The sequence below is a fragment of the Carcharodon carcharias genome, chromosome 15 (genome assembly GCF_017639515.1).
Source record: "Carcharodon carcharias isolate sCarCar2 chromosome 15, sCarCar2.pri, whole genome shotgun sequence".
NCBI classification, from domain to species: Eukaryota; Metazoa; Chordata; class Chondrichthyes; order Lamniformes; family Lamnidae; genus Carcharodon; species Carcharodon carcharias.
Window position 1 is genome coordinate 131,017,296 of NC_054481.1, and position 26,678 is coordinate 131,043,973.

At 44.9% G+C, this 26,678-nt stretch overlaps 1 protein-coding gene across 1 annotated transcript in view; it reads right to left on the bottom strand.

Moving 5' to 3' along the window:
* LOC121288481 (polyhomeotic-like protein 2) overlaps nt 1-26,678 on the bottom strand; it is a 558,331-nt gene that overhangs the window by 11,501 nt on the left and 520,152 nt on the right. The window contains exons 16-18 of the mRNA XM_041207022.1: nt 12,061-12,263; nt 3,707-3,842; nt 2,043-2,160 (exon numbers count right to left, since the gene is read on the bottom strand). Of these exons, the coding sequence (XP_041062956.1) occupies nt 2,043-2,160; nt 3,707-3,842; nt 12,061-12,263 (457 nt within the window). The remainder of the gene's footprint in view (nt 1-2,042; nt 2,161-3,706; nt 3,843-12,060; nt 12,264-26,678) is intronic.

A 26,678-nucleotide genomic window follows, 5' to 3' on the forward strand; every position in this document is an offset into this window, starting at 1 on the left:
GGGAAAAACCCAGCTCTGAGGTACAGGCTTCAATGAGCGTCACCTACTCTCAATTCACTCTGGAGCTTGTCCTGGTTTACCCTTAAAGGGACCTGCATTTCTAACATTGTCATGGAGTTACACAGCACAGAAACAGGCCCTTTAGCCCATCGTGTCCGTGCCAGCCATCAAAGCACCTATCTATTCTAATCCCATTTTCTAGCACTTGGCCCAAAGCCTTGTAGGCTATGGCCTTTCAAGTGCTCATCTAAATACTTCTTAAGTGTTGAGTGGGTGTGACCCTGGAAATCCATAGCTCATGCCTTATGGTTTCAAATTAAACTTCCTGCTGATAATCGCTACTGACATCCCTCAGCTGATGCATCAGTGGGCCTCCATGTTGAATACCACTTGGAGGACAATAAATATGGCAAGGGCACAGAATATACTCAGGGTGGGGGAAACTCAACATCCCACCATCATCAGGGACCAGCAGTGGACACCTGAGCTGACTTTTCTCTGCCTTAGCCCCGAGCACTGATGCATAGCAGAACAGTGATATGAGCACAAATCACGGACCAAACCAGGCAGTTTGCAAGGTTGAATGACTTATCGACACTGGTCGGGACATTTACTAAGTGAGCCGGGGGGGCAGAATTCTAGGAAAGTTTAGTGAGAAGTTATTGAGTCTCAACTTTCTAATTTTTTTAAGAAATAGAGATAGCTTAAGTAAGCTATATTGGTATTTGTGTGTTAGGAATGAGTTTGATTTGTATTTCTGGATCTGTGTTTAGAAAGGTGAAATGCAGTTTTAGTTTCACTTTAAAAAGCTGCTTGCACTTCCAATAAGGAGTTTTATGACTCCTAAAGAGAAGGTAAACATAGAAGGGTAGAAATATTGTACTGTTGCTTAGCAACAAAGGCCCAGAGAAGCAGGTTCCTCCCACAGACAGACACACACAAGAATAGAAACAGCAGTTGTTTTGGAAACTGTTTGAGTTCAGTTGGTTTATGAAAGTTGCTGGAGAGACTGGAGCAAAGGGGACAGATAGCCTCTCCCAAGCTAAAGAAAAACCCAAAAATCCAGAGCGTGGAAGAGAAAGTCCAAAGACGACTTCTAGTCAAAGAAAGGACAGGAACCTGGGAAAAGGTCTTGTTAAGTGAAGTTAAGAAAGGCAGAAAGGAAGGCTCCAAGCTTCATATTTAAAAAGAAAAAGCTGCAGAAAGCAGATTTAAAGCGAGGACAACTTTCAAGAGGCAAAAAAGTCCAAAGAGACAACTGAAGGTCAATAACTCTTTGCTATGGGCATGTGAAACAGTGGTGTACTGTTGACGGCTGAGAAGGTGAGACAGTGTGTGAAACATAGCTTGAATGCATGCAGGGAAGAGGAACATCAGAAGGAGAGTTTGAAACCCTGGAGGTGAACCCTTGCGGAAATAAAGCATCAGTTTGGGAGAAGATTCCAAGGTGAGGTCCTGGAGAGTGGAGATTGGAATCCCTGGTGTGAAAGATGGAATTCGGTGAGACTGGTTGGCTCACAGTGTGACAAGCGTCTGGGGGGAGTTGAGGAGAGATCCATAGCATCTGTTTGAGGTGGCATCTGTCACTAGATTTCAGAGTGTGGGTGTGTCTGACCACAGGGTGCCATAGATTTACATGGACTGTGTATTTACTGTATGCATTAGAGTATAAGATAGCTTTTGTAACTTGTGTTATCCTTATGAATCTGTATATATCTGTAAAAGGTATAGTTGTAGGTGAAGGAGTATTGTAATATAGTTCATCTTTTCTTGTTTAATAAATGTTTCATTCTATCATTAAAATTTCATCAGCTGCCTCCTGTGACTCTGTTCAGTAGCTACTCCACGTATCTAGACAAAGAATAAAAGTTAGGGTCTATCAAGCTGGGTTCTACTCTGGGATCAGGCTTGTCCAGGGGTAACCTCAGCTGGGATTATAACAAATTACATTTTTTGCTGATGCCTTTGAGAACCTCAGAAAGGTGAACCTCAATCACCAATGCAAAGCTTTGGGTATTTCATGGTTTTGCTGACAGTTTTACCTCTTTGCACAAGCCATGGAGCAAAATCTTTTCGATCCTTTAAACTTATGAGCATAATCAAGCCTTCCACAAAATTCACACTTCAATTTGAGAGCATCTTCTTCCTTTTCCTTTGAATCTGAGAAAAGTTAAATAATGGACATTGAAAAGGGGGGCAAATACGTTACAGCCAAACAATCTAGCGCAAGGAGATATAAAAATATTCCACATGCTTTTCTCAAATTTCAATCTGATTCTTAAAACTGAAAGCTTCAATATATAAGGAACGTGGATTGATTGAAGCGAGCTTCACTATTTAACCTGCACTGGGGTAAATCTACCAACTTTATCATAAGACATCAGACAAAGAAATTAAACTGCTGGTTAGACAAAGTTAACATGCACGGTTTGTGGAGCACATGAGACTGACTTTTTAACTAAATTAGATTTTTTTTTTAATAGTGACCAGAGCCAGATGCTTTAAAATATTAAAAAAAAGCCCAAAGGTTCACAACACAGAACCTTAATAAAGTTGACAAAAGTTGGAAGGAAAGTTAAATCAGGTAGTACTGGTCATTAATATGAAGCTTGGGTTTTCAAAGACCAATGTTTCTGGGAGAAAGGGGAAACCAGAAATCTAAAGAAATGCTACAGTTTTGATGTCAGGGGGAAGAACGAGTTGGAGCAGGAGCTGTGGAGTTCGTCTCAATTTCAACGTCGTGAGGATAACTGGAGGAGGAATTTGATGGAGAGAAGTCTAATCACAGAGTGGGTGAATCTGTGTTCGCCACAGTTGATATTTCCTGAGATAGTTTGGAAAGAGTTAAAGGTTTATGGGTTCAATGCTGTGGTCATCTTTGCAGCCACTTTCTGCTAGTGAAGCAGGTCCTGGCCAGGTGTGCCTGGGCGTGTTCACGTATGGTAGAGCAGTGAGGGGCGCAAGGGCAGGTGCCTCTGGTACGAGTGAACCTGCCTCACATCCAACTTTTCAACCTCTTATACCATCTTCTGAAAACTCAAACAGAGAGGGCAATCAATTCAATCCTCACGTGACGAACTTCAATCCCAACAATGAAGCCCATAGCTTCAGGTGCTCACTTCCTGAAAAGCCAGAATGCACGTGTGAGCAGTACACATTCCCAGTGAGAAATGTGCTCCAGCAAAGTTATCCATGTTTGCAGATCGGGAATCAGGCCGTTAATGAAGCTCTAACATGCTGAGGGATCCCTACCCCTTTCACGTCTCTTGTGTACCAGCTCTTCCTGTCCTGGGAATCTGTCCATCAGAAAGTTGAGGGTAGCAATGAGGACAGTAGCAATGATAAAGTTAGGCAAGAATGGTCACGATTGATTGAGAAACTGCAGCACCAACACTATACTGCAGCAGTACAACTGACCAGTGTAACCTGATAAAGAAAATTAAATTAGAGACTAGTTGTGAAAGAAGGTTGCCTGTTAAGTGACCGGATTTTCCATGTAGCTTGCCCAGATGTTAGACAGCTGCTACATAAGGGCAGTATCGAAGGTTTAGACATATAGAAATGAAATGGAAATGGCAAATGATATACATGCAAGAAAACTCTACCTAAAACAAAGCTCAAAATGAGTTCAGTTCTGGTGTCCAGTTCACTGCACAGTCCTTGCTCCATAAGGCAGCATAAAAGGTACTGTTGATGTGACACAAACCTTGCTGACTGAGATCATCCATCTCCGAGTCGGTATTGTTCAGTTGGGGCAGTTTCTCCGCTGGCTGTACTGATGCCTGTTGCTGCTGTTGCTTTTGTTTAGCCAGATTTTCAATCAGCAAAGAAGATCGGCCAACCTACAAAACAGGAGAACAGGAACAATTCTATGCATCTCATGTGGGTTAGCTCTCCCAGCGCCAAACATCATTCTCCGTTCTAAAATGACCCATGAGAAATTTTTCCTAGATCTCCGCTAGTGGATATCAAACCAAGCACGAGGAGGCTTGGTTAAAGGATGGTCAGATATTGTTCCCCTCACACCCCTTCGTGACATACGACAGAGATTTAGAAACTCAATGTGGGGAGGTTACAGGTCACTACTGCAAACCCCCAACCAACCAACCAGATCATCTGAAGCTGTTTCTTAAATGGTGACAGTGACCAGTGTTATAAATAATGGGAGCAACACTCAACAGTTTCACTTTAGTTACTGTTAACTCAATCTAAACAATACGGGAGACCATAGTTATCCACTGAAACACTGTCCATTTGTCCAAAAGGACTTCTGCAACCAGTCTCTTCAACTGGAATATGTATGAAGCATAAACTGGGATGAACAAACTGAGTTTATAAATCTTCCCCTGTAAAATTCTGTAGTATTATTGGGGAGCATCAATCAATGAGCTTATCGTGAGAGAATATTTCATAGCTCTGTCTCTTTCCAATTTTATCCTTTTCCCCACTCTCTGAGGTACTGGCACATGTTTGGGCACAATTCAATGAGTCACAGCAGTTCTCTGGTGCCTTTTTAAGGGGCCATTCTTCTTGTGAATGCAGTCATTAGTAAATGTTGTCAGAATATTTAACTATATAGCATGTATCACAGCTCAGTCCACTATTCATACACACAAAGAAACATTGGCCTTTTTTTTCTATTTTAAGCCCTGGGATGTTGGAGGCTGAGGGATCTAGCACAGATCAACTTACTCACGGATGAGGGACTAAATCCACAAGTGTCCTACCCTGTGTGGGTCAGCTCCTTTCCAAATCGGGCTTCCAATGGTCATTCTAAATGGTACATTTAAGTGCTGAGTCATTGAGGGGGACATTTTCTCAATGCTAATTAAACTCTTTTTCTTGTTGTTAATATTTCAACATCAGTAGATGCAGTTTTGCCTTCAAGACTTTATTAATAGGGGTATTGAGTACAAGAGTAAGGAGGTCATGTTGAACTTGTGTAAGACACTAGTTAGGCCTCATCTGGAGTACAGTGTCCAGTTCTGGGTGTCATACTTGAGGAAGGGTGTGAAGGCATTGGAGAGAGTACAGAGGAGATTCACAAGAATGATTCCTGGGATGAAGAACTGTAGATATGAGGATAGGTTGGGATTGTTTTCCTTGGAGAAGAGAAGGCTGAGAGGAGACTGGATAGAAGTATTCAAGATCCTGAGAGGTATGGACAGGGTAAATAATGAGAAACTGTTCCCACTCAACAGAACATCAAGAACTAGAGAGCAAAGATTCAAAATAATTGGCAAAAGGAGTAACTGTGATGCGAGGAAAATTTTTTTCACCCAGAGGATGGTTGGAGTTTGAAACAAACTTCTTGAGAAGGTGGTGGAGGCAGGTTCGATCGAGCTATTCAAAAGGGAATTGGATTGCTACCTGAAAAGAGAGAATGTGCAAGGTTATGGGAATAAGTCAGGGGAGTGGGACTAGGTAGAATGCTTTTTCAGAGAGCCGGTGCAGACTCGATGGGCTGAATGGCCTCCTTCTGCACTGTGAAGATACTGTGATACTGTGATTGACGGGCAAAACGTCTGTGCAGTATTGAGGGAGTGTTACACTGTTGGGAGTGTTGTGTTTTGGATAAAATGTTAACTGAGCCCTCTCTGCCCCTTCAGGCAATCATAGAAAGTCCCACAGCACGGTTCAAAGAGCAGGGGAAGGTAGGGGAAGAGGAGCTAATTGATGTTTGGTCTCCAATGGAAATGAGAAATGAGGTTTGAGTTTATTTGCGAAAAAGAATAAGTAGTTTGATATTTTCCTTTGTGTATCAGTTTAAACCAATCTGTAAGTGCATTATTTATAGATCAACTTACAGTTAGAACTAACAGAGTAAATGATTAGGTTTGGTATCTGGCTATTTTTAAATACACACAATTGTCATGCCCAGTGAAGGCATGTCCCAGTCATAACTATAAGGGTGGACTGCACTCAGTCTGGAGTTTCTTTTATTTGAAAAGGGACACTAACAAGACTGTTAAGATAGCTGCCAAAGGCCAGCTGACTTTTGCAATTTCTGCACAAACAGAGGATTAACTCCTGCCTCTGGATCATTCTCAAATGTAAAATGGATTTCTCAGGTTCAAAGGAACCATCCTTACCAGCTCAAAAGAAGAGCAATGGCTGCCAGATGTGTTGGAGCTGAGGGTGGATTATCAAATAGGGTTTTCCAGTGAGCTAATTGTAGCTGCTATGTTGATGGGTTTGCTATAATTCCCTCATTGTGCATCAATCACCCTGACTCCAACCCATTATGTGGACAATGGAAGGCACTAAGCTTGTTATCATGTGACCGAAACTGGCTACAGAAAAGAAATCTATTATCCCAAGAACCAGAGGGAAACTGGTCAGTCTGCAAAGAACACCCACTGAGAACACCAGCTGCAGGATAAGATAATAATACCTATGCCTTTTCAAACCCAGGAACTGCTGCATCTTAAGTCTCTCAGTTTGACTCCTATTACAAGTCCACCTATAAAGAAACTTGAACTCTTGGTAAGAAAGACTACAAGGAACTAACTTCATGGCCTTCTGAATATCCATCTCTTCAAGGGAATCCTACAATAATTCCTGATATATTGTTCCAGCTATTGAAACCATCTAAATTACCCTTTCAGAGTACAAACACCACCTTCAACGGGCCACAATGACTGATTTTCCTGTGACAAACCAAACATGTGAACTGTGAACTATTCACTTGTTTACAACTTGTGAAAGTGTACTATCCTCCTGAACTGTATCTTACGGGTGTGTGTACGTGTGTGAGTGACGTAGTTCGAGGTGAATGTGTGAATAAATAATCCTCTTTCTTTAATCCCACAAAAGCTTGCTGCTGATTGTTTAAAAACGGACCACACACTTAGGGGTCAAGAAACATACATGCCCTCCTTTCCACACATACACTGATTACGGACAGTAAGGGAAAGAGTACAAAGGTTTCAGTTCTTTCCTGCCCATGTCCGTAACAGAATTAACAAAACAATAGAGTGTTCCAATCCAACCTGCATCTTATCCTATGAAGGCTGCAAGCTAATTTGATTTGTAGGATTAAGGAAGACTCTTACATTAGATTATCATTACAGGGAAGGAAACTGCTTTGGCCCTAATGGAACTCTAGTCCCATGGCAACATGATTGAGCCTTAACTGCCCTCCGAAGTGGCTTAGCGAGACACTGTTGTATCAAACCAATAATCAGGGGTGGATTAGAATTGCTAGTCCCACCAGCGACACCCACAACCAGAGAATGAGGAAAAAAAATACACAAGGAACGTGATGATGGAAAGGCAGACAATTTACAAGATGAAATTCCAAAGTTTCAAGAAAAAAAGGGACCAAATTAAAGACTGAGCCAATTTGGGCACGAAGTCTGGACACAGCCACTAGACAATGTTATCGAGTCTCATTTGGTCTCATTATTTAAAAATAATAAAGAATCTTCCATCGCTACAGACACCACGAGGGACCAATTAGTTGACACACCCCATCTCGGACATTGGGGCAACATTTGGCTCACCCAAAAACTATGTTTTCAAACATTAGAAATAACAAATGGATATTAGGAAGGTGGGTTAGATTGAACACGAACCTAAACTGGATATGAGCTACTTAAACAAATCGAAATTCAAACACGAATAATGTCTGACCAGTTATTTGTACGACTCCCTCCATTCAACTTCCCATTGACTTTATGAAATGTGACCAAATGTCACAGCGAGGTGGTTCCACAACAACAATCTCATGACAAACTGTCCTGTGCCAGGTGCAGACACAAACTAATAGCTGATAGAGAAGGAGTCAATTTTTAGGATAATGTGAATATTCGGCTGCAGAAATGAGGGCATATGGACAGGAGGAGGCCATTCAGCCCCTTGAGCCTGTTCTCTCATTCAATAAAATCATGGCTGCTCTGTTTTTCAACTCCCATTACCCACCTCGGTTCCATATTCCTTAACAGCCCTTACACAACAAAAATCTGAGCTTTGAAATTTTCAATTGACCCCCGGCTTCGGAAGCTTTTTTTCTGAGGGAAAGAATGTTCCAGATTTCCAATTTTGGGATATGATAAAGTGACTCATTTTGTCTTCTAAATTGATGCATTTGCTCTTACTAAATGGTGACTAATGGAGCAAAAGAAATACATCAGCATTGGCTCTCTCCTTGCTTCATATCTGGCTGTTCATGAAATTGCTAAGTTGTAAATTGGATATTGAAGATATTTCAATACTTAATGGAGACAGCACATCAGTTTAATACAAAAACAATTAAAAGTAACGTTAAACCGGATCTTCGGTAGCCGATACTTTCACACTCTCTGTTAGGGAAATATCTTCACAGTTTAAAACTAATTGAATCTTCCTCTGCCTGGTCACTTACTCGTCTGTTCTCACCTCTTCTTAGTCACCAAACTTTACTTTTTCTGTTTGTTTATTATGAGTCTCATTTTTGCAGTTTCCTTCCCCCCACCAAAATTCTTTGTAGATCGTTGGAATTGTCTACCCCAGAAATCTGTGTGTGTTCAGACACTGACTACATTCAAGATCGATCGATGTTTAGGCAGGAAAGGGGTAGGGTGTTAATGTGAAGCTGAGGTAGAAGTCCAGCCATGATCTTACTGAGTGGTGGAGCAGGCTGGAAGAGCGGAGTGCTGCACTCCGGCTCCTATTTCGTATGTTCTTAATCAAACCCCTCCCTACTTGGCTGAAAGCACAGGTTCTTTCTTGTCTTGGGTTCCACAGCCTTCCCCTGGTAACTCACCCCCAAGTGGGGTCATTGTCCACGTATGAGCATCACAACTGCTTTCCATCTTGTCCACACAGGCACCTTCTCCAGGAAGGATCGATAAACAGAAACCAACAGTGGGAATAGGGCTATTTCTTCCCAACTCTCCCACCAGCCATTCATTATTCTGAGAATGAAGAATCCGGTTGTCCAACTGACACAGGGACCAAACTCAGCAATGTACCTTAGAATCATAGAACAATAGAGCACAGGTGTTGGCTATTTGGCCCATCGTGCCTGTGCTGGCTCTAAAAGAGCTATCCATGAGTCCCAACCCTCTGCTCTTTCCCCATTGCTCTTCAAAACGTTCCCTCCAAGTGTTTATGAATCCGAATTCAAATTCTGAAACTGCCGTGTTGGGATTTGAACTCATGTCCTCTGGATTTTTAGTCTAGCAACACAACCACCACACTACCCTACTGTCTATTCAGACATCCTAGTCTGTGTAGCTCAATGGGTAACCCAGGAACTGGATAGGCCATTCAGCCCGTCAAGCCTGCTCCACCATTCAATAAGAACATGGGCAATCTGTACCTCAGTATTTACCCCATAATCCCATCACCCTGCAAAATTCTGTCAAACACTAAATGAATTAACTCCCTGGTTCTGCCTTATTTTGAGCTTTCACACTAAGTGAGTTCATAAAAAATATATTTACAGCTCTTCCCCTTTCAAGTTCCTTCCATCTCCCAAGGGCCCATATTTCCCTCTTGCTGTGCCAGCATCTCCTGCCAATCACATGGTTTCAGAGGTGAAGTCTCCATATCGTGTTGCACAAGACACCACAACTGTGTGGGAAGTGCTAGATGGATCGAGATTCTCTTCCTGTCCCTATGTCTGTGTATATGTAGTGTTAGCTTATTAGAACGCAGCCCTCAGTCCCTAGTGTGACATTGGAAGAGGTGCTGCTTCCACTGCTGTAACGTCGGGGGCATACTTCCTAGAATTTAAAAGGTTAAAGGGTGATTTGATCAAAGTTTTCAAGATATTCTGGGGGGGGGGGGAAGAGAGAGAGCGGGGAGCAGATAGGGTTGAGAGAGAGAAACCAGTTCTGCTGCTTGGGGAATCTAGGCATAGTCTAAAAGTTAGAGCCAGTCCTTTGAGGGAGTGAAATTAAGGAACATATTTTAATTAAGGAAGGTGTTTTACATGCAAAAAAAGGGTTGGAAGTTTGAAATTCTTCTGCGGATGGCAATTGATGCTGGATCAATTATAAATTTTAAATCTGAGATTGGTAGATTTTTGACAACCAAAGGTACCAAGGGATATGTAGCAAATTTGGTTTCTGGAGTGTTAGGTGGCAGATCGGCCAAGGGATCCCATTGAATGTTGGAACACACTCGAGGGGCTAAATAGCCTCTCCCTGTTCCTATACTTGGACATTGCAATTTCCCATAAGCTCTGAACAATGAAACAACTCAACAGGCATTTTCATTACTTACACCAAGGCAGGTCCTGCAAGCAAAACTGGCTTAAACATGCAAGTTAATCTTAGTGCGGGTTACACAGTGACACACACAGGTGGGGGAGCAGCAGCAGGGCAAAAACGCCAAGGACAGGACACTGCCAGGGTACATCGTTAAAAAAAAATCAATCAGTAACATTATATATTATTGTAAAATAGAAAAGTGAACACTCACAAAAATTGCCCATGAAGAGAGCGTTGATAGAGAAGGTTGTGGAAATCATTCAAAAAGTGGTTCAAACATGATGAGAAGAAAAGTACAGACATGAAAATGTCATTGTAAATTAGTGCAAAATCTCCCGCAAGTTTTTAACTTGTTTTGACTTTTATACTGCAATAAGAGACCCTCCCCCCCCACCAAAAACACACACACACACACACACATACACACACACATACACACACACACACTATGCTTTAACAACCAGAAACATAAGGGGTTAATTTTAAATGTAACTCGCGAGTCAGGAAGCTCATGAGATCTGGTGTGACACTGGGTTTACATCTGACCCATTTTACTCCGTTCCAGTCAATGGAGATTAATATGGGGCAAGGTGTAAGGTCAGAGTTGTAGCCCCCACACCCCCACCCACCACCCCCCCCCCAACCCCCCCCAACCCCCGCCGCCTCCCACTCACCCACCAATCCCGTGGGTGTCCTGCCCAGCGAGTTAGAGTAAACCTACCTGAATAGAAAGCTGTATATAGGCCGGCAGCAGTACCCCGTACAATAAGCCAACCAACGCTGTTATTTCCAGTGGCGTTGAGGCCCAACTCAGGCAATGGCAATTGAGACAGTGCTGCTGAAGGAGACACCACCATCTTTTCTGGAGGTCAGCATCATTGATCAGCCAGCAGGACATTTAGCCTGCCCACCGTGTACCCATTGGGCAGGTTTGCTCGAGGTTTTCCCACCGCGGGTTTCGACAGGAGCCCCCAAGCGTGGATGGCCAGCTTTAACTTCCTGGGGGAAGGAGTCCTGCCAAATCTCCGCCAGGAGACCAGGAGAAACTCGGTTAGGAATTCCAGGCAACACTCTCCAATCGTCAGGAAGGTGTGACAGCAAGAAAATAGAAATTTAAACAGTCTGATCTGAAAGCGCTTCCCTGCCTGCTTGCCAAGGTCCAGCTGTTTGTGTGGCTTACCATGCTACAGAAGGACTGAATGCCTGTACAATGTAAACGTAGCATTAAACAGCAAACAAGCAGCACGCCCAGGGTCCAAACTGTTAATTTGGTTCTGGTCTAATGAGCCTTTCAGAGTTGGATTCATTTCCTACCAGGATTTTTGATTTCCAACAAAATGTTTGGGGATTTGTATTGTCCAATTGTCAGCTGCCGCTCAGTCCAGCTGTGTATAATTTGTTCTGACGACTTGTATCGCAGTAGCTTCACTGATGACTGGACTGAATGCTCAGCTACCAATGCAATTAAAGTTCTGTTACCAAGCATGCTGTCAGTCACAATGCAATTAGTAGCAAGGAATCCAGGAAGCTTTGTTATACACCAAGTGAACAAATACATCCGACATAAATTTTATAAGACGACGCACGAAATGACAGGCTGGAAGACTTTCAATCATCCACACTGCTCCAGAGACCAGACTTAATGTCGATAGTTAGTTAAACAACTTTCAGGCTACCATTTAAACTGTAGGGTGGGAACACACAAACAAAAGAGAAAGAGAGAGAGAGGGAGAGAGAGGGAGAGAGAGACTGTGTGTGCAGCAGACTGGAACGAGTGGCAGCTACACAAAACCACAACACTGTCTATGTTCATGAATTTAAATTGAAGCCCAGAGTGGAGATTAAATTCAAAGCTACTCACTGGAAAAGGCTCAGCTCCCTCTTGTATGACAAACCCTTCAATGACATGAGTCAGGATCTGTGGTTTGACAATTGCCTGTGGAGGTTTGTTCTCAGCGCTCTGGGGCACGCTTGCAGTGACAGATGAAGTCGCGTTGCCATTCCCGGATGTCATGGTGGGGACAGGGGGGGTGCTCTTTGCATTAACGCTCTCCGGAACTTTCCCTGTAATGGAGGAAGCAATAGCGTTACAGCCAAAGAATCAAAATGTTACCAACAAAACACTTTTCGGCGAGCGTGAACTCTGGGATCGCACCCTGTCCGATGTGAGATCAGCCAATCCTGCAAAATGATAAAAACAAAAAAACTGCTGGATGCTGGAAATCCAAAACAAAAACAAAAACAGAATTACCTGGAAAAACTCAGCAGGTGATATTTGTTTTGGATTGAATCAAGGGGCTAGGAAGGTACTGTCAAAGTAAGTTTGTGATTTACTCTAAGTCCGTGCTGTGGATACGCAGTGAGCTGGCAGTGGAGGGGATAGCAGGAATATCAATCAACTGGCTATTCAGTGCCAGTTGTGAGTGTTCCTGCTCCCCAGAAGACTTGCGGATTCAAGCCCAACTCCAAAGAGTTGAGCACACTGGCTGCTCAATGACCATGGTTAAAACATCAGTGCTTCCAAATGATATGCTTTGGGAGGTCATTAAGTCATGAATGACACTATGACCCGGATGTTGAAGTCACGATGATGCTGAAACTGTCAAAGTTCGTCTTCGTTACTCTTCAAAAATGGACAGCAACTTCTGAAAATCTGCGCACACGCAGTTATCCCCACAAATCCCAGAAGTTGCTGTCAGTTATTCTATGCTTCCCCACAGAATGTGCTGTTGAACCCCACCTCTCCACACACAACCCCCCCCCCACGCCACCAATGGCTGTCATCAATTAGAAATCACTGAATTGACCAAACTTACCCTTTTACGCTATTAATCTTGATGTAAAAAATGTTGGGATTTTTTGAACGAGGTGTAACTGGGTTTTTAATGGTCAAATTCATAAAACCTGTAGAATTGCCTAAGGAGCCCTCAGAAGCTGATTTTTATACTTATGGAAAGTCGAGTCTCTCCATTATGATTAAAAACATAATTAAAACATAAATGTTTAAGTTTACGATATTTCAGGTTCCAGCTGACTACCATATGTATGTCACAATCCTTAATTGCACACTCTATAAAATTTTAGGTAGAAGTAAAAAGTCCAGTGCATTTTACTTCCTGATTTGCTCTCTGTGAGAATACTTCAAAGTGATTGGCCGCTTACCCCACTTGCTGGAAGATCCCCTTGACTTGGTGCCAGGTTCAAAGTAACATGGGGGAAGGGAAAGTTCAGGTCACAGACATTACTAGATCTATGTGGGCAGCTTTTTTTTTTAAGGTCAGTGGCGAGTGTCATCACTTCACCACTGACTGCAAAATCTGAGCCAATCTAAATGTAAGTTTATTCTTTCTTACTCTGTCCTGAATGGTGTTGAGCTGCTGTGGCTACATCCAACCAAGTGAGGGAGGAGGAATTTAAACACACTCCAATCACAAGGCCTGAACTTAAGTCTGGTGCAGTTCTTTAGAGGGATTGGGCCACTCAGCACCCAGTCTCCAACTCAGCAATGGCAGTGCTGTTGAAGGGAAGAGGAGGTGGTTGAGCTTTTCCTGGTTGAAGACAGACAGAGTTAAAAATCGACCTGTACCAGCAAGCAATGGGAAAACCATCAGTTTGATGATTCAGTGGTTAGACAGACTGCTGGAAGCCCAACAATCATTTGCATTTATATGAGTGCTTCTGACACTTTGCAAGGTGCATAAGAAAAATATCATCAATAGATACTGAGTGACATCAGGGCAGGTGAACAAAAGCTTAGTCCAAGAAGTAGGTTTTAAGGAGTGTCTTAGAAGAGGAAAGTTTAATTGCTTCACCACTGGGGGTTGTGACTGCAGTTGCCTGGGTCCCAAGCTCTGGAATTCCCTTTCTAAACCTCTTTGGAGGTTTAGGAAGGGAATTCCAGAGCTTGGGACCCAGGCAACTGAAGTCACAAGCCCCAGTGGTGAAGCAGTTAAAATTAGGGATGCTCAAGAGGCTGGAATTGGATGAGCGCAGAGATCTGGGAGGATTGTGGGGCTGGAGAAGATTACAGAGATAGGAAGAGGGAAGACCAAGAAGGGGTTTGAAAATCAGGATGATTTTAAAATTGAGGCATTGCCAGGCCAGGAGTCAACGTAGGTCAGTGAGCACAGGGGTGATGAGAGAACAGGACTTGGTGCGAATCGGAACACAGGGAGCTGAGTTTCGGATGACCTCAATTTTACAGAGGGTCAGATGTGGGAGACCATCCAGGAGGAGACTAGAGGTAACAAAGACATGGATGAGGGTTTCAGCAGCAGCAGAAGCTGAGGCAGGGGTGGTGTCGGGCAATGCTACGGAGATGGAGGTAGGCGCTCTTAGTGACAGGATGTGGCTCAACAGAACTTCCAATGCCGGTGAGCTAAAGCAGGAAGCAGTATGGTGCCCATAGCGAGTGGGCAGCATGCCAGTGAGGGTTGAGTCCTAAAATGTCTCAGGCATCGTACCAGCATAGACGTGACTTAACACTCGTTTGGCTGCAAACTTAACCTCTGGTCTTTGCAGGTAGGTTGAGTTTTGAACTCGTGTCTGGCTAGAAAATAGTGTCAGGAGTGCCCCCGCCAGTCTCTGAGGGAAACTTTGGCTTCTCTCAGCCCCTGATCACTGTTCTTCCATCTAGCCGTCTAAAAAATAGGTCAATGAGGGCTCTGCCATTAAGAGCGGCTGGATCTCGGTGTCTGGTCTTGCCAGATTCAGCCTCCTCCACACACTCCCTACCAACAATGGGGCCATTAAGTGTCAGTTGGTAGCACCTCTTGCCTTGAACTCAGAAGCTTGAGTTGAAACCCCATATTCCAGGACTCGGGCAAACTGTCTACAGTGGTATTGCAGTGTGTTACTCTGATAACACTGCACGGTCGGAACTCAGGTAATGTGTTCAATCAAAGGTCTGTCTACCTGCTCAGGTGGACTTAAGAGACCCTGCAGACCTCTCTGAAGACGAGCAGGATTTCTCCCTGATCTTGGTCAATATTGTTCTCTGAACCGACACCAGCAAATTCACAGATTCCTCAATCAGAAGACTGTCACTGTATACTTGCTGTTCACAAGTTAGTAGCCACACGGCCCTATTTCGAAGAGGAGCAGGGATGTTCCTCCCCTTCCTCGGCCATTATTTACCGCTCAAATCTCACCTGAAACAGATTATTTGGCCATTATCACATCGCTGTTTGCGGGAGCTTGCTACACACACACATCATTGGCTGTAAAGCACTTTGGGACATCCTGAGGTCATGAGAGGTGCCAGAGAAATGCAAGACTGTTAAAAAAAAATTCTCAGCACACACCACCCCAAACCCCCAACTTTTCCCATCCCAGAGTCCCCAACAGAGCGTTGCTCCCACATCACGTTTACTTATAGTATTCCATAATGCAAAAGGGCATTAGCATTTTTAGAAAAACAGCTTGAATGAATTGTGAAAGCAGCATCTGAGCCCCTGCATCAGTTTAACATTCATTTACCAGACACACATCTGTCCCAGTCGAGATCTCTGACTGGTGAGAATTTGGATACATACCGGACTCCAAGGTTAGACCTGTACATTTCAGTTATAAACAGCCTGACAGGCTGCAGGACTAACACTGAAGACATCTCTGTTTCTTTGAACAAGCCAGAAATTGAGAACGCCGAGGAAAGTACATTGCCTTAAAGAATATTCTAACCCTCCCTCACATTCACGTTCAAAGGACTCAGGTGAATCATCCACCAGAATTATTTCCAAACTTATAACTTCACTGATGCAATCCATTAGTTGAGGATTTCTAACAAAAAAGTGATCATTTGCCTTAAACTAAAATACTATAAACGCACAATAACCTGTAACAAACCCCTCCAGTGAAGGACAAAATAACCCATCGCGTCATTTTGAATGATACAGAGGGAAGCTTTGAGTGATTGTGTTTCAAAGGCAACAGCCAATAGGCAGCCCCATTTCACAGCGCTCTGTTAGAAGTCAACAGACAAAATCGAGAGAGATGTGAAGTGAGTAGCTGAATCACCATCACCTGCATCATTTAGTCAAAATTAACCCCCTCGAGTTTTTAATGCTGCACATTCTCAACGGATCAGTAGAAATGGTCATTTCTGAATAACACATGATACAGACCTGGAAAATTCCACTCACCTTGGGGACAATCAATTGCCAAACTGTCTTTTCCACCCACCTCTCAAAAAGAGTAACTCACCAGAGCACGAGTGATCTCAGTGTGTTCCCTTCCTCAGCTCTGCTCTTTTCACTGTTTCCTTCGCTGTTTCCTTATTTCATTCCTCCTGTTGCAGTTTTTTCTTTTCACTCACTAACTGGCGATTAGCATATTGGAAAAAGGTTTTTGTTTTATTCCTTTAAGTGAAGAAGGTGATACTCTCTACTTCAGCTTCAAGTAACAATGTTTGGTAAATGATGGAACATTTCAAGAGTCGTCCACAAGTTTCTATATTCCTAGTCACAAGGTGCCCATCGGTTGTCAAGGGTGTCTCAGAGAACACAGTGAATCTTATTTAAAAAAGGTCTCAGATGAAGGTGGGATTATGACACCCGGGTTAGTAACTTTAAGACTTGCTGTTTATAACTGAAAGGAGCAGCTGCAGGAAGCTGCTATATGAGAGACACTGAGTTGGGGCTGGTGTTGACTGTCTGTTCAGCCTCTGCCACAAGGCCAGTATGATCCAGACACAATCTGCCAGCTCACAGATGATCAGTGAAGTTGAAGCCAGCATTAAATAATGTGTCCACCACAAAGCCTTATGCTTAAGATATTAATGTGTTTGAAAGGGATTTCTTCTTCCTGTTGCCGCTCACATCGAGGCGAAAGTGAATCAATCAGAAGCTTAAGGAGCTTTTTTTTTGGTGGAAAAGATAACAATCCCAAGAAGTGGTCCCAACTGCAGTCAGGGCTGCAGGATATAAAAGACAAGTTGTTGCAGTTGCCTTTCCTTCCTGCAAGCAGGCACGATGAGGTAAAACTAATCTCCTTTCTGTAGGGTGAATGGCAAACACTCCACTGTATCCACTTGGCTGGTGGCTAATCTTGTTAGCCGATCAGAATGTCCCTCACTGGAACATGATGCCCTAATAAGTTGGAACTCAGATCTTTGGGCAGCCCGGTTCAGAGTGATGACAGCTGCATGCAAATGAAGAAACTGTCCCATGGTCTTGAAGGAAACACAGGGCATCTTGGCTCAAGTACAGTAACCTCCTGCTGTGCTGTGGGGGGTTGGTGGGGGGGGCGGGGGGGAAGAGAAGACCAATGGGTATTTCAAACTGTACTGAACTAAAGAACAGGTGTCCACGCTGAAGCTTGCAAGAGAAACAGTCTCTGGAGCAAATGTATGCACGTCAGAATGTGCTAACAAGGCACTGCATGGGTTACAAGAATCAGAACAGTGCCCAGCCCTCAAATTGATTGTAATTATCTTTGGGGAAAAGATAGGAAGATTGATTCCCTGTGTATTTGGATCATGTAAGGTGGGGGGTAAGAAAAAAAGGATTTTCTCCTTTAGCCCTGACTGAGCAACTAATTCACAGTCACAGCCTCCGACAAGAGGAACCAACTGAAAAGAGAGCAGCAGCTGGGACTTTGTTACTGCACTTGCTGGCTGATTTACAAATCAAAGCGCTGCAGACAATAACATTTATCTGAGACAGGCAGCGAAACAAGGGGCTGGTCCCAAAGGGGAGGCGGCCTACTGGAAGGTAAGAGTTGAGACCACGGCCTCAATTCACGCTTGCTGGCTGACAGTGAATTGAATCTTTTTTCCTCCTGCCCCTCCCCATTCTCCACCCTCTCCCATTTATCTCCCATCAGCCCTTACCACAAACCGCAAAGCTTTAAGGAGCAGACAAAACCGATTCTCTCTTCTGCTTGAAGAATATGGTGCAGGCCATTGTGTGCTCACAAAGTTTACTGTACAGATGGTCCAAGAAGAAACAGACGTGACCACCAGAAACTCTGGGTGACCAGCTGTAAGTTCTCTCAGGGAACACAGACACAGGTTAGACTTTGTTTACGGACCCCAGGGAAATATCGCACCCAGAAACAAAGTCTCACCAACACCCGCAGCCCTGTGTCTCGCTCTTTAACTGATTACCTTCACGGGAATACACTAAAACAAACCCCTCTCTGAAACGGCGGAGAAGAAAAGAGTTGACGTTTCGAGTCCTCATGACCCTTCGACAGAACTAGTTCTGTCGAAGGGTCATGAGGACTCGAAACGTCAACTCTTTTCTTCTCCGCTGGTGCTGCCAGATCTGCTGAGTTTTTCCAGGTAATTCTGTTTTTGTTTTGGATTTCCAGCATCCGCAGTTTTTTTTAAATTTGTTTTCACCCCTCGCTGAAACATTCATTTAAGTGTCACCTACTCGAACACCCAAGATAATCCCTTCACCTTCTGACACGACAGCACCACAATCAGTTTCGCCGTTCCTGAGCTGATGCTGGGCAAGTTAGTTAGCAACCCCACCCCTGGCCACCATCCTGGGCCTCCTGTTGCAGAGGGAGCGGGTTTGTGTGTTTCCGGTGTTGTAAGAGTGCACGGGGTTGTACGTGTTGTGCGTGTGGAGTGCAGGTGTTGTATGCACAGGGTGTGCGTGTGGAGTGCGTGTGTTCGTTTTGTGAGCAAGCGTGCGTGTGCCTGTGCACACGTGGTTTTTTTTTGTGTGCTGTGTGTGGTTTTTTTTCTATATTCGTTTCATGGGGTGTGGGCATCACTGGCAAGGCCAGCATTTGTTGCCCATCCCTAACTGCCCTTGAACTGAATGGCTTCCTGGGGCATTTCAGAGGGGCTGTTAAGAGTCAACCACATGGCTGTGGGTTTGGAGTCACATGTAGGCCAGACCAGGTAAGGATGGCAGATTTCCCTCCCTGAAGGACGTTAGTGAACCGGATGGGTTTTTACAACAATTGGACAATGGTTTCATGGTCACCAATACTGAGACTAGCTTTTCAATTCCAGATTTATTAATTGCATTTAAATGTGGCCAGCTGCCAGGGGTGGGATATGAACCCCTGTCCCCACAGCAGTAGCCTGGGTCTCTGGTCGAACGTCCTTTATCTATACATCCTAAAACCGAACGTGGTTTTGAAAGGACATACAGTTAATTTGTCTGTTAATAAAGCAATGTAATATTATAATACAGGTATGATGGTGTTAGCCGCTAAGAAGTAGGGTGTGAGAGAGTTGGCAAATGGAGAAACAACCTAATCTTTGTAGACTATAGCTAGCCTAGGTTTAGGCTGTTGTAATGTAAGTAGGCCGAGGCCTACTATATATATCGCGGACCCGAAAACCAAAACTATCTGAATACCAATATGCAATCGGCCCCAAGGGTTTCTGATAAGGGATGTTCAGCCCGTAGTCCAATGACATTACCACTGTGGCACTGTCTTCCTCTTAAGGAAGTGTGCGAGTGTGTGTGCATGTGTGCTGTGTGAGAGATGGTGTATATACACATATACACACACACACACACACACACACACACACAGGTGTGCAGCAGATTGTGTGTGTGTGTGCATGTTGTGGACTGAAGTTAGACAAGGTCTTGCGCACTCCCTGTGCTGCGTCTTCACTGTCAAATATCTGACGATGCTCCATCCTCGAAGCACAAATTCAAAGTGGCTCCTCTTGATGTATTACAGGACAGCTCGTGGCTGTAGAATCATAGCCCAGTTGGGGTCTGCAATGCCAGGACGAGGAGAAAGTGGAAGGAGAGCCTGATGCAATGCCCACCCATATGTGGAGGGTACATTGATGCAAAGGGTATCGAGATCAGATGAGTTTGAAGGTGGGAATTAACACTGAAATACCAATAATGTGATCAGTGCAGCTGCTGAGTGAGGCACCCAAACTCCCCATAAATGACAGCTGTTTACAGCAACTTGCATTTACATAGTGCCTTTAATATAAAACATTTCCCACAGAAAATGCATGCTGAACATGCATGTAAAAACCGTGCTTCTGCTGGCTCTTTTCTCCCAGTGAGTTAACAGCAATGGTTGTTACCGAGTAAGGCAGACTTAGTTGAAAGCTGTTGGAGCGAAATGTTTCGCTGAAGGGTTAATGTCAGTAATCCTCCCCTGTTTTCCTAGATATCTGAACTGGTTATACCAAATTAATGCAAACAGCAGCAACAGAAGGGCAGGGGGATTCGCTTCAAAATTTACACGAAGTCATTCTGCAAGTACCTTCCTGGAAAGGGTCAGTGTGGACAGGATACAGAGCAAATGGGATCTCCCTAAAGGTCGCAACACTCACAGTGTTAGCTCAGACCTGAAGAGCTGACCCACTTGGGGGGTGAGTTACCAGGGGAAAGTTGGTACCCGTGGAACCCAAGACAAGAAAGGATCCGTGCCTTTGGGAGGGAAGAGGGGGGATAAAGCTCAGGAAGTAGGAGCTGGAATTGGGCCATTTGGCCCTTTGAGGCTGCCTCCCCATTCAACGAGATCATGGCTGATCCCTCACCTCGACCCCACCTTCCTGCACAATCCCCATTACCCTCAATTCCCGTGGTAACGAAAAAATGCATTCATCTCTGTCTCGCCTATACTCAACAGCCAAACATTCCCGACGCTCTTGGGCCAGGGGTTTCTGGTTGTTGGGCAGGCTCGGCGTGGGCGAGTGTGGGAGCGGGGCCGTGAATCGGACCCGCTGCCTGCGATCGGGCTGCGACTGCCACTTCACACTGGTGGGCCAGTTAACGGGCAGTCAGCGTGAATCACGTGTGTCAGCGCTGCCTGTGGTTGGGGGGGGCGGGGGGGAAGGGCGAGCGGGGAACTTGGCGCATGTGTGTGTGTGGGTGAGCCCAGGAAAAGCCTGCTGAGGCACAGAGCTGCGTCAGGCAGCGGAAACTTGTAGAAAATTAAAAAAATAAAGAATTTAAAAACGGCCCCACACGTGACTCTACAAATCAGTTTGAAAAATTTGTTTTTTTTTAAATCACTGATCGAGACCTGATCCCGCCCGTGGATGAGGTTTTGTGAAAAATCCAAAGGCCGCTTGGACTTTTCGCCTGCTCCCCCCCCTCCCCCCACCCCCCTCCCCCCCTCTCCCACCACCCCCCTCCCCCAGCCACATCTCTCCTCACCCCCCCACCCCCCTCCCCTCCAAACCCAACCCAACCCAACCAAACCCAACCCAACCCAACCAAACCCAACCCAACCCAACCATAATGTTGGACGGGCAGTGAAAAATTCCATTTAATTAATCGGATGGATTTTAAAAGTGTGAGGTGATGCACTTTGGAAGGAGTAATTTGACAAGGAAGTATTCAATGAATGGCATGACACTAGGAAGTTCTGAGGAACAAAGGGACCTTGGCGTGTGGGTCCATAGATCTCTGAAGGTGGAGGGGCATGTTAGTGGGGTGGTGAAATAGGCATATGGGACACTTGTCTTTATCAATCGAGGCATAGATTACAAAAGTAGGGAGGTCATGTTGGATTTGTATAGAACCTTGGTGAGGCCACAGCTGGAGAACTGTGTGCAGTTCTGGTCCCCACATTATAGGAAGGATGTGACTGCACTGGAGGGGGTGCAGAGGAGATTCACCAGGATGTTGCCTGGGATGAAACATTTAAGTTATGAAGAGAGGTTGGATAGACTTGGGTTGTTTTCGTTGGAGTAGAGAAGACTGAGGGGTGACCTGATCGAGGTGTACAAGATTATGAGGGGCATGGACAGGGTGGATAGGGAGCAGCTGTTCCCCTTAGTTGAAGGGTCAGTCACGAGGGGGCATAAGTTCAAGGTGAGGGGCAGGAGGTTTAGGGGGGATGTGAGGAAAAACTTTTTTACCCAGAGAGTGGTGACGGTCTGGAATGCGCTGCCTGGGAGGGAGGTGGAGGTGGGTTGCCTCACATCCTTTAAAAAGTCCCTGGATGAGCACTTGGCACATCATAACATTCAAGGCTATGGGCCAAGTGCTGGTAAATGGGATTAGGTAGGTAGGTCAGGTGTTTCTCACATGTCAGTGCAGACTCGATGGGCCGAAGGGCCTCTTCTGCACTCTGTGATTCTGTGATTTAGATCGTTAATAGAGTTAATAGGCCTGGTATTGTTGGCAGGTGCGCTGCTGATTCCCATGCACGCCCGCCGACTGAAATAGAACCATAGAACCATAGAAAAGTTACAGCACAGAAGGAGGCCATTCGGCCCATCTTGTCTATGCCAGCCCATGGACATCAGGTGCCCTTTCTAATCCCATCTTCCTGCACCCGGCCCATAGCCCTGCAGCTTACAGCACTTTAGGTGCAGATCCAGGTACTTTTTAAAACAGTTTAAAGTTTCTGCCTCTACCACCAACTTGGGCAGCGAATTCCAGACACCCACTACCCTCTGCGTAAAAAAGTTCTTCCTCATGTCCCCCCTACACCTTCTGCCACTTATCTTGAACCTATGTCCCCTGGTTCTAGAATTCTCCTTTAATTTGTTTCTCCATTCTTTTCTCTCGAGGTACTGTTGTGTAAAGAGAACAGCCGGCACCTTCCGAGTGCTTTGCATAGATGGTCAACACATTTTTTTCCCCACTGCGCTATAAGGGCTGATGGCCAGTCCATAGCTCCTGGTCAGGCAGCTGCATTCAAAGAGCTCTCCCCTCGATGTTACCGAGTCCTGGGTGCCAGGACACAAACATGTGGCCAGAGTCATTTTAAGAAGACAAACTGACCAGGTGGAGAAGGCAGCACAACCCAAGCATGATCCGGCCCTCACCCCTTCACCCACACCTTCCAGCAGAGATCACTAAGGAGCAGAAATCCTGCCTGTTTGTATTTCTGAAACCACACCCAGCGCCACCACCCACCCCCCCACCCATCCCCCAACACCCCCTACCCTTGACAACACCCTTAGCCCATGACAGTGCTGGAGTGTTCTCAGTGCTGAACCAGCTTACTACATACACACAGAACAGGGACTGAACCCGAGTCCCTCCTTCATAACATGGTGCAACACCAAGGCTCAGACTATCCAGATTGAATGGACTGTGGTATGTCCCAACAATGTTTTTCGGGTGACTTGTTAAACCAAGGCCTTGTCTGCCCCCTCGGCTGGACATAAAAGATCCCATGACACTGCCATCGAAGAGGAGCCGGGGGGGGGGGGGCGGGGGGGGGGGTGGGGGGGGCGGTGCGCTGCTTGTGTGTGTGTGTGTGCGTGTGACCCTCCTTGCCCTGGCCAATATTTAGGCCTCAATCAACATCACAAAGAGAGTTAGTTGAAAAGCAGATGAGTGCAGATGCTGGAAACCTGAAATGAGAACAGAAAGTGCTGTGGGTCGGACAGTATCTGCGGAAAGAGAAACAGAGTCCACACCCCAGGCCAATCACCCCTCATCATGTCTTCTGATGACCAGTCATTGACCTTATTGCACATCATTTTATGCTCGTCCAGGGTGGACACACGCCCGCTCGACAAGCACAATATTCTGCCCCTCAGGTTGGGAATTCCAAAGACTCACAACGCTTTGAGTGAGGAAATTTCTCCTTGTTCCAGTTCCAAATGGCTGACACCTTATTCTTCGATGGTGCTCGTGCTCTCAATTCCCCAGCCAGAGAAAACATTTCATCAGCATCCATCTGGTCAAGCTGCTTAAGAATTTAGTATGTTTCAATTAAATCACCTATCATTCTTCTAAACTTGAGGGAATAGGCTTTGTCTACTCAATCTCTCATTGTAAGACAATCCTGTCTTCCATCCAGTCAGCTGAGTGAGCCTCTGCTGCACTCTCTCTGGGGCATGTACATCCCTCCTTAGGGAAGGAGACCAAAACTACACACACTACCCCAGGTGTGGCCCCGCCAATGTCATCTATAATTATAATAAGACTTCTTTACTCTTACACGCCAATCCCTTTGGATTAGAAGCCAACATAGCATTTGCTTTATCGTTTCTGAGCTGTACCTCCATGCAATTTGCTGCATTCATGTCCAAGGGCACCCAGATCCCTCTGGATGTGGCATTTCCCAGCCTCACCATTTCAAAGATATTCTGCTTTATTATGTTTCCTTCTAAAATGGATGACTTCACATTTCCCCACATTAAATCCCATCTGCCATTTTCTTGCTCATCTGTCTCTATCTCTACACAGCCTCTTTGCATCCTCCTTACAGCTTACTTACAACTTACAGCTTACTTTCCCAACTAAATTTGCATAATCAACAAACACAGATACATTACACTCCGTTCCCTCACCTAAACCACCTATATAGATGGTACATGGTTTTTATTTTATATTTGTTCTTGGGTCTGGGAGTTGTTGTCTGGGCCAGCGTTTATTGTCCATCCCTAGTTGCCCTTGAGAAGGTGGTGGTGAGCTGCCTTCTTGAACCGCTGCAGTCCATGTGGTGTAGGTACACCCACAGTGCTGTTAGGGAGGGAGTTCCAGGATTTTGATCCAGTGACAGTGAAGGAACAGCGATATATTTCCAAGTCAGGATGGTGTTTTGCCTGGAGGGGAACTTCCAGCTGGTGGTTTTCCCATGTGTCCACTGCCCTTGTCCTTCTAGATGGTAGAGGTCGTGGGTTTGGAAGGTGCTGTCTAAGGATCCTTGGTGAATTCCTGCAGTGCATCTTGTAGATGGTACACACTGCTGTGTGTCGGTGGTGGAGGGAGTGAATGTTTGTGGATGTGGTGCCAATCAAGCGGGCTGCTTTGTCCTGGATGGTGTCAAGCTTCTTGAATGTTGTTGGAGCTGCACTCATCCAGGCAAGTGGGGAGTATTCCATCACACTCCTGACTTGTGCCTTGTAGATGGTGGACAGGCTTTGGGGAGTCAGGAGGTGAGTTACTCATCACACGATTCCTAACCTCTGACCTGCTCTTGTAGCCACAGTATTTATATGGCTAGTCCAGTTCAGCTTCTGGTCAATGGTAACCCCCAGCATGTTGATAGTGTGGGACTCAGCATTGGTAATGCCATTGAATGTCAAGAGGCGATGGTTAGATTCTCTCTTGTTGGAGGTAGTCATTGCCTGGCACTTGTGTGGTGTGAATGTCACTTGCCACTTGTCAGCACAAGCCTGGATATTGTTGAGGTCTTGTTGCATTTGGACATGGACTGTCTCAGTGTCTTTTCCTTTCATAAATTTGTGCTGCCTCAGCCCAATCATATTACTATCTTCTAAGTTTTCAGGTAGCACATCTCAAATAATAGAATCTAGCATTTCGCTACTACAGATGTCGGGCTCACTGGTCTATAGTCTATAGCCCCCTGTTTTCTCTCTCCCCCTCCTTCCTTTCTCGAACAGCAAGTTTACAGGTTTGCTCCTTGCAATCTACGGAGATTGTTCTAGAATCTAGAGAATTCTGGAAGATGAAAACCAATGCCTCCTCTTTTAAAACCCTTGGATGTCAGCCATCTGGTCCAAGAGATTTGTCAAATTTTAGTCTCATTAATTTCTCCAGTACTATTTTTTTAAAAAAAAAACTTATACTGATTTCTTCAAAACAAACCTTCACATGGTTTGTATCTGTTGGCTGTGAAATCCAGCACAGCCTCAGGACGGAGTGTCGATTATTTAGGACAGGGAAATTTCTTCGCTCACAGGATTGTGAATTTTTTGGAATTCTCTACCCCAGAGGGTTGTGGACGCTCCTACCTCGAGTATATTTAAATTTGAGGTAGACACTTTTTTTGATCTCTCAGGGAATCAAGGGACAGGGGGAGCAAGTGGGAAAGCAGAGTTGAGGAAGAGGAACAGTCACAATCACATTCAATGATGGAGCTGTATGATTCCTCACTTGCTCCTATTTCTTAAGTTCCTATGGAAAAAGTGCGCATCTCATGGACACACACTGGACACACACCATCACTGCCCAATCTGTCCAGCTGTATCAAGGAGGCACATCTGAGGCTAGTGGAAACCAATCTAGTTACTGAATGAAAACAGCAAGCGCTGGAAATACCCAGCAGGTCGGGCAGCGCCATCACGGACAGGAACAGAGTTAACGTTTCAGCTCCAGAAATCTTTAGAACTAAACTTAGTTTTTACTGAAGTAAAAGCAAAATACAGCAGATGCTAGAAATCTGAAATAAAACCAGAAAATGCTGGAAAAACTCAGCAGGTCTGGTATCTGTGGAGAGAGAAACAGAGTTAATGTTTCGAGTCTGTGTGACCCTTCCTCAGTCATACGGACTTGAAATGTTAACTCTGTCTCTCTCTCCACAGATGCTGCCAGACCTGCTGAGTTTTTACAGCATTTTACTGTTTTTTATTCTAGTTACTGAATGGTTCAGGCATATAACAGACAACAGCAATGCAGTGGGAGTAGCAGCAAAGCTGTAAATCTCCTGCACGTACATTAGTCACTAAACAGACCGGCTGATATGAAGTAATGAAGTCTTTTTGTTCCCCAGGATTTCACAGTACTTTCCATTTTTCATGATCTAATCTTTCTAATCACATTTTCTAAAAGCTTCTTGGCCTAATGGAGCAATTAGAAAGCTGATGATTTTCCACAGAAATCCCTG